The sequence below is a fragment of the Aegilops tauschii genome, chromosome 3, assembly GCF_002575655.3.
Source record: "Aegilops tauschii subsp. strangulata cultivar AL8/78 chromosome 3, Aet v6.0, whole genome shotgun sequence".
NCBI lineage: Eukaryota > Viridiplantae > Streptophyta > Magnoliopsida > Poales > Poaceae > Aegilops > Aegilops tauschii.
The window spans coordinates 533,242,618-533,256,742 of record NC_053037.3 but is presented as its reverse complement, the minus strand read 5'-3'; the positions used below and the strand labels follow the sequence as shown (position 1 = coordinate 533,256,742).

Below are 14,125 nucleotides of genomic sequence, written 5' to 3'. Positions count from 1 at the left end.
TCACATCATTAGGAGAATGATGTGATGGACAAGACCCAATCCTAAGCATAGCACAAAAGATCGTGTAGTTCGTTTGCTAGAGCTTTTCCAATGTCAAGTATCATTTCCTTAGACCATGAGATCGTGCAACTCCCGGATACCGTAGGAGTGCTTTGGGTGCACCAAACGTCACAACGTAACTGGGTGACTATAAAGGTACACTACGGGTATCTCCGAAAGTGTCTGTTGGGTTGGCACGGATCGAGACTGGGATTTATCACTCCGTATGACGGAGAGGTATCTCTGGGCCCACTCGGTAATGCATCATCATAATGAGCTCAATGTGACTAAGGAGTTAGCCACGGGATCATGCATTACGGTACGAGTAAAGAGACTTGCCGGTAGCGAGATTGAACAAGGTATTGGGATACCGACGATCGAATCTCGGGCAAGTAACATACCGATTGACAAAGGGAATTGCATACGGGATTGATTGAATCCTCGACATCGTGGTTCATCCGATGAGATCATCGTGGAACATGTGGGAGCCAACATGGGTATCCAGATCCCGCTGTTGGTTATTGACCGGAGAGGCGTCTCGGTCATGTCTGCATGTCTCCCGAACCCGAAGGGTCTACACACTTAAGGTTCGGTGACGCTAGGGTTGTAGAGATATGAGTATGCGGAAACCCGAAAGTTGTTCGGAGTCCGGGATGAGATCCCGGACGTCACGAGGAGTTCCGTAATGGTCCGGAGGTGAAGAATTATATATAGGAAGTCCAGTTTTGGCTACCGGGAAAGTTTCGGGGGTTATCGGTATTGTACCGGGACCACCGGAAAGGGTCCCGGGGGTCCACCGGGTGGGGCCACCTATCCCGGAGGGCCTCATGGGCTGAAGTGGGAAGGGAACCAGCCCTTAATGGGCTGGGGCGCCCCCCATGGGCCTCCCCCCTGCGCCTAGGGTTGGAAACCCTAGGGTGGGGGGCGCCCCACTTGACTTGGGGGGGGGGGGGAGTTTCCCCCCCTTGGCCGCCCCCCCCATAGATGGGTTCTTGGCCGGCGCCCCCCCTCCTAGGGGGCCTATATAAAGGGGGGGAGGGAGGGCAGCAACACCACAGCCCTTGGCGCCTCCCTCCTCCCCTGCAACACCTCTCCCTCTCGCAGAAGCTTGGCGAAGCCCTGCCGAGATCCCGCTACATCCACCACCACGCCGTCGTGCTGCTGGATCTCCATCAACCTCTCCTTCCCCCTTGCTGGATCAAGAAGGAGGAGACGTCGCTGCTCCGTACGTGTGTTGAATGCGGAGGTGCCGTCCGTTCGGCACTCGGTCATCGGTGATTTGGATCACGGCGAGTACGACTCCATCAACCCCGTTCATTGGAACGCTTCCGCTCGCGATCTACAAGGGTATGTAGATGCACTCCTTTCTTTGCTAGTATACTCCATAGATGGATCTTGGTGATGTGTAGGAAATTTTAAAATTCTGCTATGATCCCCAACAGGAATTTTCTCATGTACCTTTTTGCCATATCCGTGATCTTTGTAAAGAGTAGATACTCCTCTTTGTTGTCTTTATGGGTTTCAACGTGAAAACCATTTTTACGGATATCTCGATAACTGATTAGGGTACATGAAGAGTCGGGATACAATAAAGCATTTTCAATTGTCACTTGTGTACCACTTAGGAGAGTAAATATGGTACGTCGAGTGCCAACAATCACCGCATCGCGTCCAGCGATAGTTAAAATATCTCCATTCATCTTTTTCAAAGTTTAAAAATATTTCATCTCCCTCAGTATGGAGTTTGTGGTACCACTGTCCACAAGGCATAATTCCTCTTCGACCGGATTGTCCCGTTAGAGAACGACGAGTCTCGATCTCTTCCTTTTCTCCGTTGTTCGCTCTCTCTGGTGGTTCTAGCGTGCGTGATAACGTGTTCTGAAGTGAATGGAAAACTTCTATTGATCGATCATTGGAAAGTACAATCTATATGCTCCGAAGAGACACGACGATCAGAGGAGATGCGTCGGTTCCAGGGAGAGATGGGAGAGGCGTCGGTTGCGGGAGGAATCGCTCGACTGTTTGGGCAAGGGGAGATCTTCCCCTAATTACATATATTGTAATTAATCTTAACATATACTACATTCGTTCCTAAATATAAGGGGGTGTTTGGTTCCAGGGACTTTTTTGTGTTAGAACTAGAAAAAGTCCCTAGCAAACCAAACAGGGTGGGACTTTTTGGGTCTTTTTGCTAAAAGTTCTTAGAAGCACCTCCTTGAGAGTCTTTTTCAAAAAGTCCTAGGACTAGAGAACCAAACACCACCTAAGTCTTTTTAGAGATTCAACTACGGATTACATATGGAGTAAAATGAGTGAATCTACACTCTAAAATATGTTTATATACATTCGTATGTAGTTCGTAATGGAATCTCTAGAAAGACTTATATTTAGGAACGGAGGGAGTACTGTATGACTCATTCTGTCCCACTTGAGCCAAGGAGGTTGGTCGTGCATTTAAAAACGAAAAAAAGAAAAATGGTTGGTCGCGGTCATTCGGGGCCGCTCCACGCTCCCCCCGCCGTTAGGCAGTCCACTTCACTCACCTCCCCAGCCAACTAACCGGATCATTTTTCTTTTTCTTGGGAAGCACCAACCCCAGATCTGCGTCTGTATTAGCCAGCTCGCACTACGCCGACGCCGGCGTCACCGACACGAAACCGCGACCTTTTAACCTGCTCCACGCCTCACTTTCCCCAGCAGAGCAAGCAACCACCTCGGAGAGACAGAGGGCAATGGCAATGGCGTCCATCGTCGTGCAGGTGTCCGCCCTGCTCCTCAACCTCATCGCCTTCGGCCTCGCCGTCGCCGCCGAGCAGCGCCGCAGCAAGGCAAGCCCTGCACCCGCACGCCCAGAAGCCCGCCTGATCTCGTGAGTCGTGACCGCCCTGCTGATCTAACTCACGCGAAATGGGGCCTGCGCAGGCCACGGTGACGCCGGATCTGGCCAAGGAGTACGACTACTGCTTCTACGACTCCGACGTCGCCACCGGCTACGGCGTCGGCGCGCTGCTCCTCCTCGTCGCCGCGCAGGCCGTCGTCATGCTCGCCAGCCGGTGCTTCTGCTGCGGGCGCGGGCTCAAGCCGGGGGGCTCGCGCGCCTGCGCCCTCATGCTCTTCCTCTTCTCATGGTAAGCTATTTGTTACAGTATGTTTAAGTTATGTGCCTCGTTGCTCGCATGACGTAGCTCATAATCAGCCAACAAATATTGAAGTTTCCTTTCCACTCCCTTGTCTTCTGATATTTGTGGCCGTCAGTTCAGTCTTCCGCTTTTACAGCAATTTGAAATTAGTTAGATCTAGCCATGTGGCCTGAATTTACTGATGCCGCTCAAGCCTTCACTTCAGATCTAAAGTGAGGTTGAGTTTGGGGTTCATATCTCTGTGTGCGTGTCGATTCTACTGCTGGCTTGTTTCGTGTTGGGTTGGCTATTAATTTCAAGCTAAGAATTAGTTTACTACTATACTAACTAGAGTCGAGTGCCTTCTGAAGTCTGAACTAGGTGCCTGCTGCGGCCTAATTTGGTTAGCCTGGAAGGATGACAAGATCAAAATTTACCTTGCTCGGTAGTACTGTATTTGCCAAGGCTGAACAGTTGAGGGTTCTCTGTTTGTGCTAAATTCAGTAGTTGTTGACAGTTCTGTTATGGAGATGCAGAATTGTGCAGGTACCTTAGATCTGTTATAAGTTGGGTATATAGAATCTCTTGACTGAACGAAATTTTGGCACAAAACTGGTGCTGTGTTATACTATAGTAGGAGTAGCTCTTATTGAACTGGTACTGTTGTTCCTTTTTCTCGGCAGCCTTGAGCTCCTCCTCTTCTTCTATGTTTCCTCCATAATCTCCATCTCCTCCTTGAAATGATCCCACCGCTGGGAGCCCGTCTCCAGTATCACCTCCATCACCCGCTTCCCTGCAGGTAGTAGAAAAGCTCCTCATTTTTCTTTCCTCTAATGTTAATGAGATCTTCTGTAGTATCCTCTTATTTCATACTCAGTACCTGTGTAGCTGTGCTAACCACTAGCAACAGCTGTACCGTTACAGTAAATTAATGTCAACATGTTTATATGCTCATCTCTTTTGACCAGAGGTGAGAGCACATGCTTCAGTTAAGTTTTTCAATGAACTGTCGAACTACTTCAGTTTTTTTAGCACTGTGTGACTGAATTGTTTATCTGGTATTCCTTGAAATCATGCATTATTGGGATTTTCTAAACAGTTCTCAAGTCAACGCCAATAAATGGCTTCGCTTCCTTGGTGTCCTGAGCTAGCCCAGCCTTGAACTAATTTAGACATGCCATTGTCTGACCATCCTCACCGGTTTGGAACCGGTTTCACTTGTTGGACTGTTTCTGATTGCTGCTTCTTGTGTCCCTCAATGCATATATTGAAACTTGAACTTGGTGCGCTTTCACCTTATTGCTGTTGTCTGACACCGACATGACCAAATGTTTTTCAGTACCTAGAGGTTTCGTTGAGATTCTCTAACTCTAAGTCAGGTGACTTAGCAGTCAGGATCTGCGCCCAACTTGTATCAACCAAGTCATTCCAATTGCAATTCCCTAAGAAATTTTCATCAACAAGACGATTGCTTCCCATTTGCAGGTTGACCTTCCTCGTCGCAGCGGCGTGTTTGCTGGCGGGATCAGTCCGTAATGCATACCACACCCGGTACAGGGGGATCTTCAACGGTGACCCGCTCTCTTGCGAGACGCTGCGCAAGGGCGTCTTCGCTGCCGGTGCAGCCTTCACCTTCTTCACGGCCATCCTCAGCGAGTTCTACTACATCAGCTACTCCAAATCCCGGGATGCCGCCGGCGGCGCTCCATACGGCGGCTCCAGCATCGGCATGGGCCCTTATAATTAAGGAGCTTGGTTCTGGAGGTTTATGGAAAGGTTCAGTCCGTTTCACTTTCAGGGCGGATCATGCATATGTAGTTCGTGGAGTGCGGTGTTCTTGTTTTTTTTTTATAAAGGTGTTCTTGTTAACATTAGAGTGGTAGATACGGTGGAAATGAGTTCGCTGTCTTCACTAGTTATGTATGAGATTGCCTGGTTGTTCCATGTATGAGAACAAAGTATGGACTTTGGTTGACTTGCCCGATGATCGGCAAGCCATTGAGAATAAATGGATCTTTAAGAAGAAGACTGACGCTGACGATAATGTTACTGTCTATAAAGCTCGACTTGTTGCGAAAGGTTTTCGACAAGTTCAAGGGATTGACTACGATGAGACCTTCTCACCCGTAGCGATGCTTAAGTCTGTCCAAATTATGTTAGCAATTGCCGCATTTTATGATTATGAAATTTGGCAGATGGATGTAAAAACTGCATTCCTGAATGGATTTTTGGAAGAAGAGTTGTATATGATGCAACCAGAAGGTTTTGTCGATCCAAAGGGAGCTAACAAAGTGTGCAAGCTCCAGCGATCCATTTATGGACTGGTGCAAGCCTTTCGGAGTTGGAATAAACGCTTTGATAGTGTGATCAAAGCATTTGGTTTTGTACAGACTTTTGGAGAAGCCTGTATTTACAAGAAAGTGAGTGGGAGCTCTGTAGCATTTCTGATATTATATGTGGATGACATATTGTTTATTGGAAATGATATAGAATTTCTGGATAACATAAAGGGATACTTGAATAAGAGTTTTTCAATGAAAGACCTCGGTGAAGCTGCTTATATATTGGGCATCAAGATCTATAGAGATAGATCAAGACGCTTAATTGGACTTTCACAAAGCACATACCTTGACAAAGTTTTGAAGAAGTTCAAAATGGATCAAGCAAAGAAAGGGTTCTTGCCTGTGTTACAAGGTGTGAAGTTGAGTAAGACTCAACGCCCGACCACTGCAGAAGATAGAGAGAAGATGAAAGATGTTCCCTATGCTTCAGCCATAGGCTTTATCATGTATGCAATGCTATGTACCAGACCTGATGTGTGCCTTGCTATAAGTCTAGCAGGGAGGTACCAAAGTAATCCAGAAGTGGATCACTGGACAGCGGTCAAGAACATCCTGAAATACCTGAAAACGACTAAGGATATGTTTCTCGTTTATAGAGGTGACAAAGAGCTAGTCGTAAATGGTTACGTCGATGCAAGCTTTGACACTGATCCGGACGATTCTAAATCGCAAACCGGATACGTGTTTACATTGAACGGTGGAGCTGTCAGTTGGTGCAGTTCTAAACAAAGCGTCGTGGCGGGATCTACGTGTGAAGCGGAGTATATAGCTGCTTCGGAAGCAGCAAATGAAGGAGTCTGGATGAAGGAGTTCATATCCGATCTAGGTGTCATACCTAGTGCATCGGGTCCAATGAATTTTTTGTGTGACAATACTGGTGCAATTGCCTTGGTGAAGGAATCCAGATTTCACAAGAGAACCAAGCACATCAAGAGACGCTTCAATTCCATCCGGGACCTAGTCCAGGTGGGAGACATAGAAATTTGCAAGATACATACGGATCTGAATGTTGCAGACCTGTTGACTAAGCCTCTTCCACAGCAAAACATGATCAGCACCAAGGCTCCATGGGTGTTAGAATCATTACTGTGTAATCTAGATTATTGACTCTAGTGCAAGTGGGAGACTGAAGGAAATATGCCCTAGAGGCAATAATAAAGTTATTATTTATTTCCTTATATCATGATAAATGTTTATTATTCATGCTAGAATTGTATTAACCGGAAACATAATACTTGTGTGAATACATAGACAAACAGAGTGTCACTACTATGCCTCTACTTGACTAGCTCGTTGATCAAAGATGGTTATGTTTCCTAGCCATTGACATGAGTTGTCATTTGATTAACGGGATCACATCATTAGAAGAATGATGTGATTGACTTGACCCATTCCGTTAGCTTAGCACTCGATCGTTTAGTATGTTGCTATTGCTTTCTTCATGACTTATACATGTTCCTATGACTATGAGATTATGAAACTCCCGTTTACCGGAGGAACACTTTGTGTGCTACCAAACGTCACAACATAACTGGGTGATTATAAAGGTGCTCTACAAGTGTCTCCGAAGGTACTTGTTGGGTTGGCGTATTTCAAGATTAGGATTTGTCACTCCGATTGTCGGAGAGGTAATGCACATCACTTAAGCCTTGCAAGCATTGCAACTAATGAGTTAGTTGTGGGATGATGTATTACGGAACGAGTAAAGAGACTTGCCGGCAACGAGATTGAACTAGGTATTGAGATACCGACGATCGAATCTCGAGCAAGTAATATACCGATGACAAAGGGAACAACGTATGTTGTTATGCGGTCTGACCGATAAAGATCTTCGTAGAATATGTGGGAGCCAATATGAGCATCCAGGTTCCGCTATTGGTTATTGACCGGAGACATGTCTCGGTCATGTCTACATTGTTCTCGAACCCGTAGGGTCCGCACGCTTAAAGTTTCGATGACGGTTATATTATGAGTTTATATGTTTTGATGTACCGAAGGTTGTTTGGAGTCCCGGATGTGATCACGGACATGACGATGAGTCTCGAAATGGTCGAGACATGAATATTGATATATTGGAAGCCTATATTTGGATATCGGAAGTGTACCGGAGTACCGGAGGGGTTACCGGAACCCCCCGGGGGTTTAATGGGCCATAGTGGGCCTTAGTGGAGAAGAGGAGGGGCGGCCAGGGCAGGCCGCGCGCCCCCTCCCCCTCTAGTCCGAATTGGACAAGGAGGGGGGGCGGCGCCCCCCTTTCCTTCTTCTCCTCTTCCTCCTTCCCCCCTTCTCCTAATCCAACAAGGAAGGGAGGGAGTCCTACTCCCGGTGGGAGTAGGACTCCTCCTGGCGCGCCTCCTCCTGGCCGGCCGCACCTCCCCCTTGCTCCTTTATATACGGGGGCAGGGGGTACCCCAAAGACACAACAATTGATTTGATCTTTTAGCCGTGTGCGGTGCCCCCTTCCACCATAGTCCACCTCGATAATACTGTAGCGGTGCTTAGGCGAAGCCCTGCGTCAGTAGAACATCATCATCGTCACCATGCCGTCGTGCTGACGAAACTCTCCCTCAACACTCGGCTGGATCGAAGTTCGAGGGACGTCATCGGGCTGAACGTGTGCTGAACTCGGAGGTGCCGTGCGTTCGGTACTTGATCAGTCGGATCATGAAGACGTACGACTACATCAACCGCGTTGTGCTAAACGCTTCCGCTTTCGGTCTACGAGGGTACGTGGACAACACTCTCCCCTCTTGTTGCTATGCATCACCATGATCTTGTGTGTGCGTAGGAATTTTTTTGAAATTACTACGTTCCCCAACATGCGATTGCACCCGATCCGATGGTAGCGGGTCCGGCTGATACCCAGTGCTGATCAAACGACCGAGGGGAAGTGTTTTCCTTTAAAAAAAGTGATAGACATCACACGGGCGTGCCTGCCGCGTCTCTGCCCACTAGTATTTGGATAATGGCAACCGTTGTATCTACAAATCTTAATGAATGCCATATGACATTGCTACCACTCACCATCAAGTCTTCCGCAATTCGCAAAGCTCATGAACTGATGTGACATATGTGGTAAGCAATCAAAATCTGAATAGAATGATGAATATGAAACAATAACGAGATTCAGAGAAAAATACCATGATAAGACGTGAATTCATATATGCATTTATGTCCAGTATTAAATCGTCCAGTGAAATATACCACTAGCAATAAAAGTTCTATAGGTGCGGGCTCTCATCCAAAACAGAAGCAAAACATCAGAAGCTTCTCCTTAGCAACTTACGAGCACTTGATTATTATCGAAGTACATTACAAGTGAAGTGCATTTCAATTATTGCAGGCTATTTTTTCTATATATGCGAAATTTAAAATGCATTATGTTTATATATGCAATCAGAAAAAAATAAGAGGGCCATGGCAACACAAGGACATTCTACTATATATCTTTACCTAATATTAAAGGGAGGATTGTTTCTCCAGTTTTTTTGGTTTACGGTGGGACCCAGATAATTTTCGTATGTCCGAGGTGGTTTGTCGTGCGGGAGTTTTATCGTAGCGTTCAGAAGGCTACCACTAGACCAAACAAGACTTGGTGTTCATTTAGCCGCGCGAAATTTTAAATTAAGCGAATAGTCGCGCCAGATATTAAGAGGATTTCTTTTTAAAGTGAATATATTTTAGAACACGAAAATTTGCAAAGTTGTTAAAAAAATTTAAACTCAATTTTTTTTCAAAAGAAAAATATTTCTCTTTTTTTAACCTGAGTATTTTTTAAAACACAAACATTTTTTAAAACTAGGAGGTACTGTTGTGATTATTTTTCAAATTTGCAAAAATTTAAAAACTCAAATATATTTTGAACTTTAAATTTGAGAAGGCAAACATTTTAAAACATGATTTTTTAATCTATACTTATTAATAAAACTTGGGGAGTTTTTGAAATACGCCCACCTGATGCATTGTTTTAATTCAATTTATTAAACTAGGATATGGAAGGAATCTTTTTTCTCTGTCAAGTCTTCACGTACGACCAGTCTCACTCGCCCAGTGACACCCGTCAAAATGCATGAGGAGTCCAACTAAGATTTCATGGTCTATCTGACACAAACTACTCAGTTTACATGGTGACACTGACATATATTATTGCAGTGCTTTTCCCTATTATATTAGCTAGCTGATTAAAAAAACTTTGTTCAACGGTCTTGATCTTCGCCGGACACGAAGGCGGCTCAACAATCTAGCTGTTGGACCTGGCCAACCTTGGTTAGTGAAAACTGGTACTATGACCACCGACGACGAGGACGACAAAGATGACAAGCAGAAACATGTGTCTGGTGTTATATTGAAATGGAAGATGTGGACTTGAGGATGAGGTATTAGTCATGTTTATTATGTTATGGGCATGAGGGTGAGGTCTTTAGTCATGCTCAGTGGGTAAGGGCGTGTGAGGGCTGTTTTCACCCGTTGCAACGCACGGGCATGTTATGGGCATGTTTACCAGAGAAATGGATGACTGGCTGAGGGACATATTGATACTCCTTTTTTGCTCGATTGAGCTCTTTGAATCCGCTTCAACTAAATGCGTAAAATAGAGTAATTTCTTCAAAAGCCAGTTTCTTTCGAGAAGGCAGGAGGCCCATAGCGAGTTACAATAGTGCCAGTTCTTGTGCGGAAGGCCGTAATTCCGGTAACCTCGTCTGCTCTAAGAATGATCCGGGCTAGCCAGGCACATCACATCAAAGTTAGGTCATTTGTCAAAAACATGGCAAATAGCTCAGTTGGTTTGGTAAGGGAGCTATTCTCTCACTTAAACCACTCCCATATTAGGTATTCTATCTCGTCTTAAAGTTCCCCCGCATTACCCATAACTTACCACCTGTATCTCCGGAACTCAAATCACAAAATGACAATGCTTTCGATAGTCTGTACTAAATTACTTTGTACGAATGCACATCTCGGCCGTCGGGTAGCTGATCACCATTTCAAAGTCTATATCCGTGGTTCAAGAAATGGAATTGCTATTCTCGATTCAGACAAGACACTGATTTGTTTACGAAACGCTCTTCATTTTATAGGATCTCCCAGTCGTCAAAAAGGCCGTTCCTTCTTTTTAAAGACCAATCATTTATTTATTTATTTATGAGATAACGGAAGAAATGGCGAGCTATTTAAGAAATGTGAATTCTCATTGTTTCGATGATTCTCAATGGAAGATCGGGGCGTTTTTGACCAATTCTTTTGCAAATAAAAAAAGTTCCGTTCAAGAAAGAAGAAGATCAATTTTGGGTTGAACCAACAACCTGATTGTGTGGTTATTCTGAATGCAGATAGAAAGTCTTCGGTCATACTGGAAGCTGATCGATCACAAATATCTATTCCATCCTTAGTTGATTCTACGATCCCATGGGAATCCTATAAAAGAATCACTTATCCCATCCCAGCGAATGATCCTATACAGTTCGTATATCTATTTCGTCATTCGATCATGAAAACAGTGATTCTTGAACAGAATGCGATTAGTAGAGAAGCGCAATCTCTCAGAGTCACTTTGAGTACAGGGAAGTCCGCAGGAGGGATGAGATCCGCCTGCTACTCCACCTCTTCTTCTTCCCCAATAGACGAAGAAGAAAATAGGGCCAAGGCGCTATTGGAGATGCGCAAAAAATATCCATCGGGAGATGGCGCTGACGCTGACGCTAACGCTCGCAAGGCGGTTTTGCAGGCAATTTCTAAAAATACTTTTTTTTTCGTTGAGCTCATAACCCGGTTTGGGCCGATTGACTCTGAGAGCGATCGAGGGGTCGCGGGCTCACACCTTGCTTTTGCGCATAGGATCGAAGAGATCCTAGAATTTAATGGAAAGAGCAACGGCTCTCTGAAAGACCTCATTGATCTTAAATTGGATTTGGAAGACGCCTTTAAAAGAGAGGAGATTCTACTTCCATAATTTTCCTCAAAAAAAGAGGCAAAGTCCTAGCGTGATACAAAAAGAAATAATGGGCAAGGGCGGGGAATGATAGGTTCATAGATGTGGAGTAATCAGTTCTTCATTTGAAGAGTTAGTTGGCTGGCCTACCGGCCCGCAGATGTAAAGAGGTTGCCCCCACCATCCTCTTGAACTGCGAAATCAAAGCGATTCCTGTTGATGGAAGAAAGGCTAATTTCGTTTGGTCCGATCCGCCTATGCCAGTTCGAGTCTGGCGAGTCGCTATCATCAGTTGCCCTAACTTTTTCTATTAGCTCATCTTGTCCATAGTGATATTTTGGAGAAGGAGCAATTACCAAAGTGAGAATGGTAGAAATAAGCAATCACGAAAGCTAGTGCTAGTTGTGGCTTTTTGTACTAATCTTGTTTGTTTGGTAGCTCGCATCAGCGACTTTAAAAGGAATAGAAAATGAGGCTTTTTCCACCACACCAGGGGCGGGCATTACGCTCAAGCAGGGGAAGTCAATTTGACTGCTGCTCGAGAACCTGTTTGAACAAGAAGAAGTAGCATGGCTCCAGCGGGGCAGAGCCAATTGGCTACGACATGGTGACCGAAATACAAATTTTTTCCACCACTTTGCAATTGCAAGAAAAAAGAGGAATCTGATCAAGTACTTGATGAGCGATACTGGAGATCGAATAGAAGGTAATGACTTACTCGATGCACATATTTAGGGCTATTTCTCTCATCTGTTTAATACGCAATTCTCTTCGATAAGAAGGGTTCTCTTGTGTTCCAGGGTTGATTAAGCGTCTGGTGGAACAGGGATACATTGCGTGAGGCCAAATTGCCTGACGAATTGATGAATATGGCTCAATATAGACTGGTCCAGGTATACCAGTCAGTCTTGAGCCACCAGGATAGCCTTCCACATATCCTATTCCTCCCTTGAGTGGTAACTCTTTTCTAACCTTAGAATCCTGAACCAATTTGCTCCAAAGACTCTGTCATTGAAAGGAGTTCATAGGTTGATAAAATAGGTTTTCATGAAAACCACACGTAGATAGAAAAGGTAAGAGTTACACGTGCAAGAAGCGAGGAATACTGCTGGGAAGCCCGATTGAACCTGTCCTCATTCACTGCTATGTCCATATATTGGATGCCAAGCTTGAAAGGGTAATGGTCCGAGAGGATGGGGCCGTAGTCTTCTATTACGCATGCTACGCAGACGATATGGTCTTCGGCTTACCGAGAGGGGATAAGTCCACGCGAGTCACCCAGGGTCTCAAAAAGGTCTTAGCTAGAGTCCTTAGGGAGCTCCTACAGGGCTTCACTTCTACTGAAATTTCCAGAAAACAACCAGGGAGGCTACAAATTATCGGCTTGCCCCTGTCTCTGAAAAGTGAAGATCGGCTCCACGTGGGTATTCCATCCAAACGATGGGAGAAGAGGATGACACTTGTTCGTATTGAAAACCGGAGACGAAGGGAAAGAGGTTTGATTGGAACATGTTCTACAAGAACTCCTGTGTAGAACACGCCCGTATCTATTCTATGGGCTGGCTTCAGGCCAACCCTACTGCTGAAGTAGAAAGCATCATATTCCGTTTTTTCCAACACTTGATGAGGAACCGGGCGCAGAAATTCCTTGAAGAGAAGGGGATGCCTACAACCAATTCCTAAATAAAGGCATATGTCGAAAAGTGCAACTACTAATAGATTCAGTAAAGGAAGGCCCGGAACGGGCTGAGCTACTGCCGAAAATAGAAGAGGACGACTAGAGTAGAGGAGCCTAATTCCAATCCAAACAATTGACGAGGGAGTCTAATTATTTTTCCGTTCTTGATTGTTTCAATTGCACTTTCTTCATTGGAGGGTTGCTTGGAAAGTGCGATAGTTACGGTGCTTGGAGTATACGGATTGAATTCTTCCTTCTTCTATAGGTCTTTCTGGGCGGCGAGGCGGAAAGAAGGTGTAGAGAGGGAGAAGGTACATTAAAAAAGGATTTCTAAGGTAGAAAAGAGGCATCCACCAGTCATTGAGAACAGCTAATCCCGGAATTAGCAGGCCGGTATGCGAAGAGAATTCGGTATTGAATCCGCGAGGCCAGGTGAAGAAAAGTCCAATATGGGTGGATTACCTTTTTCTGAAGGATAAGTCTCTGGGGCTGACTGAACTGAATCTATAGCGTCAAGTAAGAAGCACGGTAGTCCAAGATGTACCTTGTGGGGTGGGGTACGAGTAGACCAGACCAATGATGAAAAGCATAGATACGAGCATGGCCTCCCTGTCTCAAAAGCAGGCCGCCAAGGGTGCTCGCATGAAGCATTTCTCACTCATAAATAAGTAGTTATCACAAATTTAGAAACATGCTCTGATTTCTCTTATCAAATTTCATTCAGATTTTCAAGTATTCGGAGTTGCTTGGGAAAAGGTCTAGTCAGGGTCGGTTCTGTTCGGAGTTTCGGGTTGATCGGAAAAAACACCCTAATTAAGACTTTTGTATAGTTTGTGTCAACCTGAGTTTGGTTAAGTGCCCGCCCGCCTAGATAGATACATAAGTGTCAGTTTGAATGAAGTCAAGTGTAAACCGTGCCAACAACGAGAAATTGAAGTGTAAATCTGGATGGTTTGAAGTGGAAACCTTAACATGGAAAAGTGTCTACCTCATTAGAAAAGCAAGTATCTACCGGCGA

General features: G+C 45.2%; 1 protein-coding gene and 1 pseudogene across 1 annotated transcript; both read left to right on the top strand.

The window, feature by feature from the left end:
* Positions 1-2,565: 2,565 nt before the first annotated feature.
* Positions 2,566-5,184, top strand: LOC109749214 (protein MODIFYING WALL LIGNIN-1). Its single transcript, XM_020308194.3, has 3 exons — positions 2,566-2,867; positions 2,962-3,167; positions 4,644-5,184. The coding sequence occupies exons 1-3, from the start codon at positions 2,772-2,774 to the stop codon at positions 4,903-4,905; spliced, it is 564 nt and encodes a 187-aa protein (XP_020163783.1). The 5' UTR covers positions 2,566-2,771; the 3' UTR covers positions 4,906-5,184.
* Positions 5,185-10,235: 5,051 nt separating this feature from the next.
* LOC141021042 (small ribosomal subunit protein uS2m-like) lies at positions 10,236-11,588 on the top strand (annotated as a pseudogene).
* The last annotated feature ends 2,537 nt before the right edge of the window (positions 11,589-14,125 follow it).

Bases quoted from the DNA above. Each gene is read 5' to 3' on its own strand.
- LOC109749214 (XM_020308194.3), top strand. From the start codon at position 2,772: ATGGCAATGGCGTCCATCGTCGTGCAGGTGTCCGCCCTGCTCCTCAAC. The intron at 2,868-2,961 runs GCAAGCCCTGCA...GGGCCTGCGCAG, and splicing joins CCGAGCAGCGCCGCAGCAAG to GCCACGGTGACGCCGGATCT. The intron at 3,168-4,643 runs GTAAGCTATTTG...TCCCATTTGCAG, and splicing joins ATGCTCTTCCTCTTCTCATG to GTTGACCTTCCTCGTCGCAG.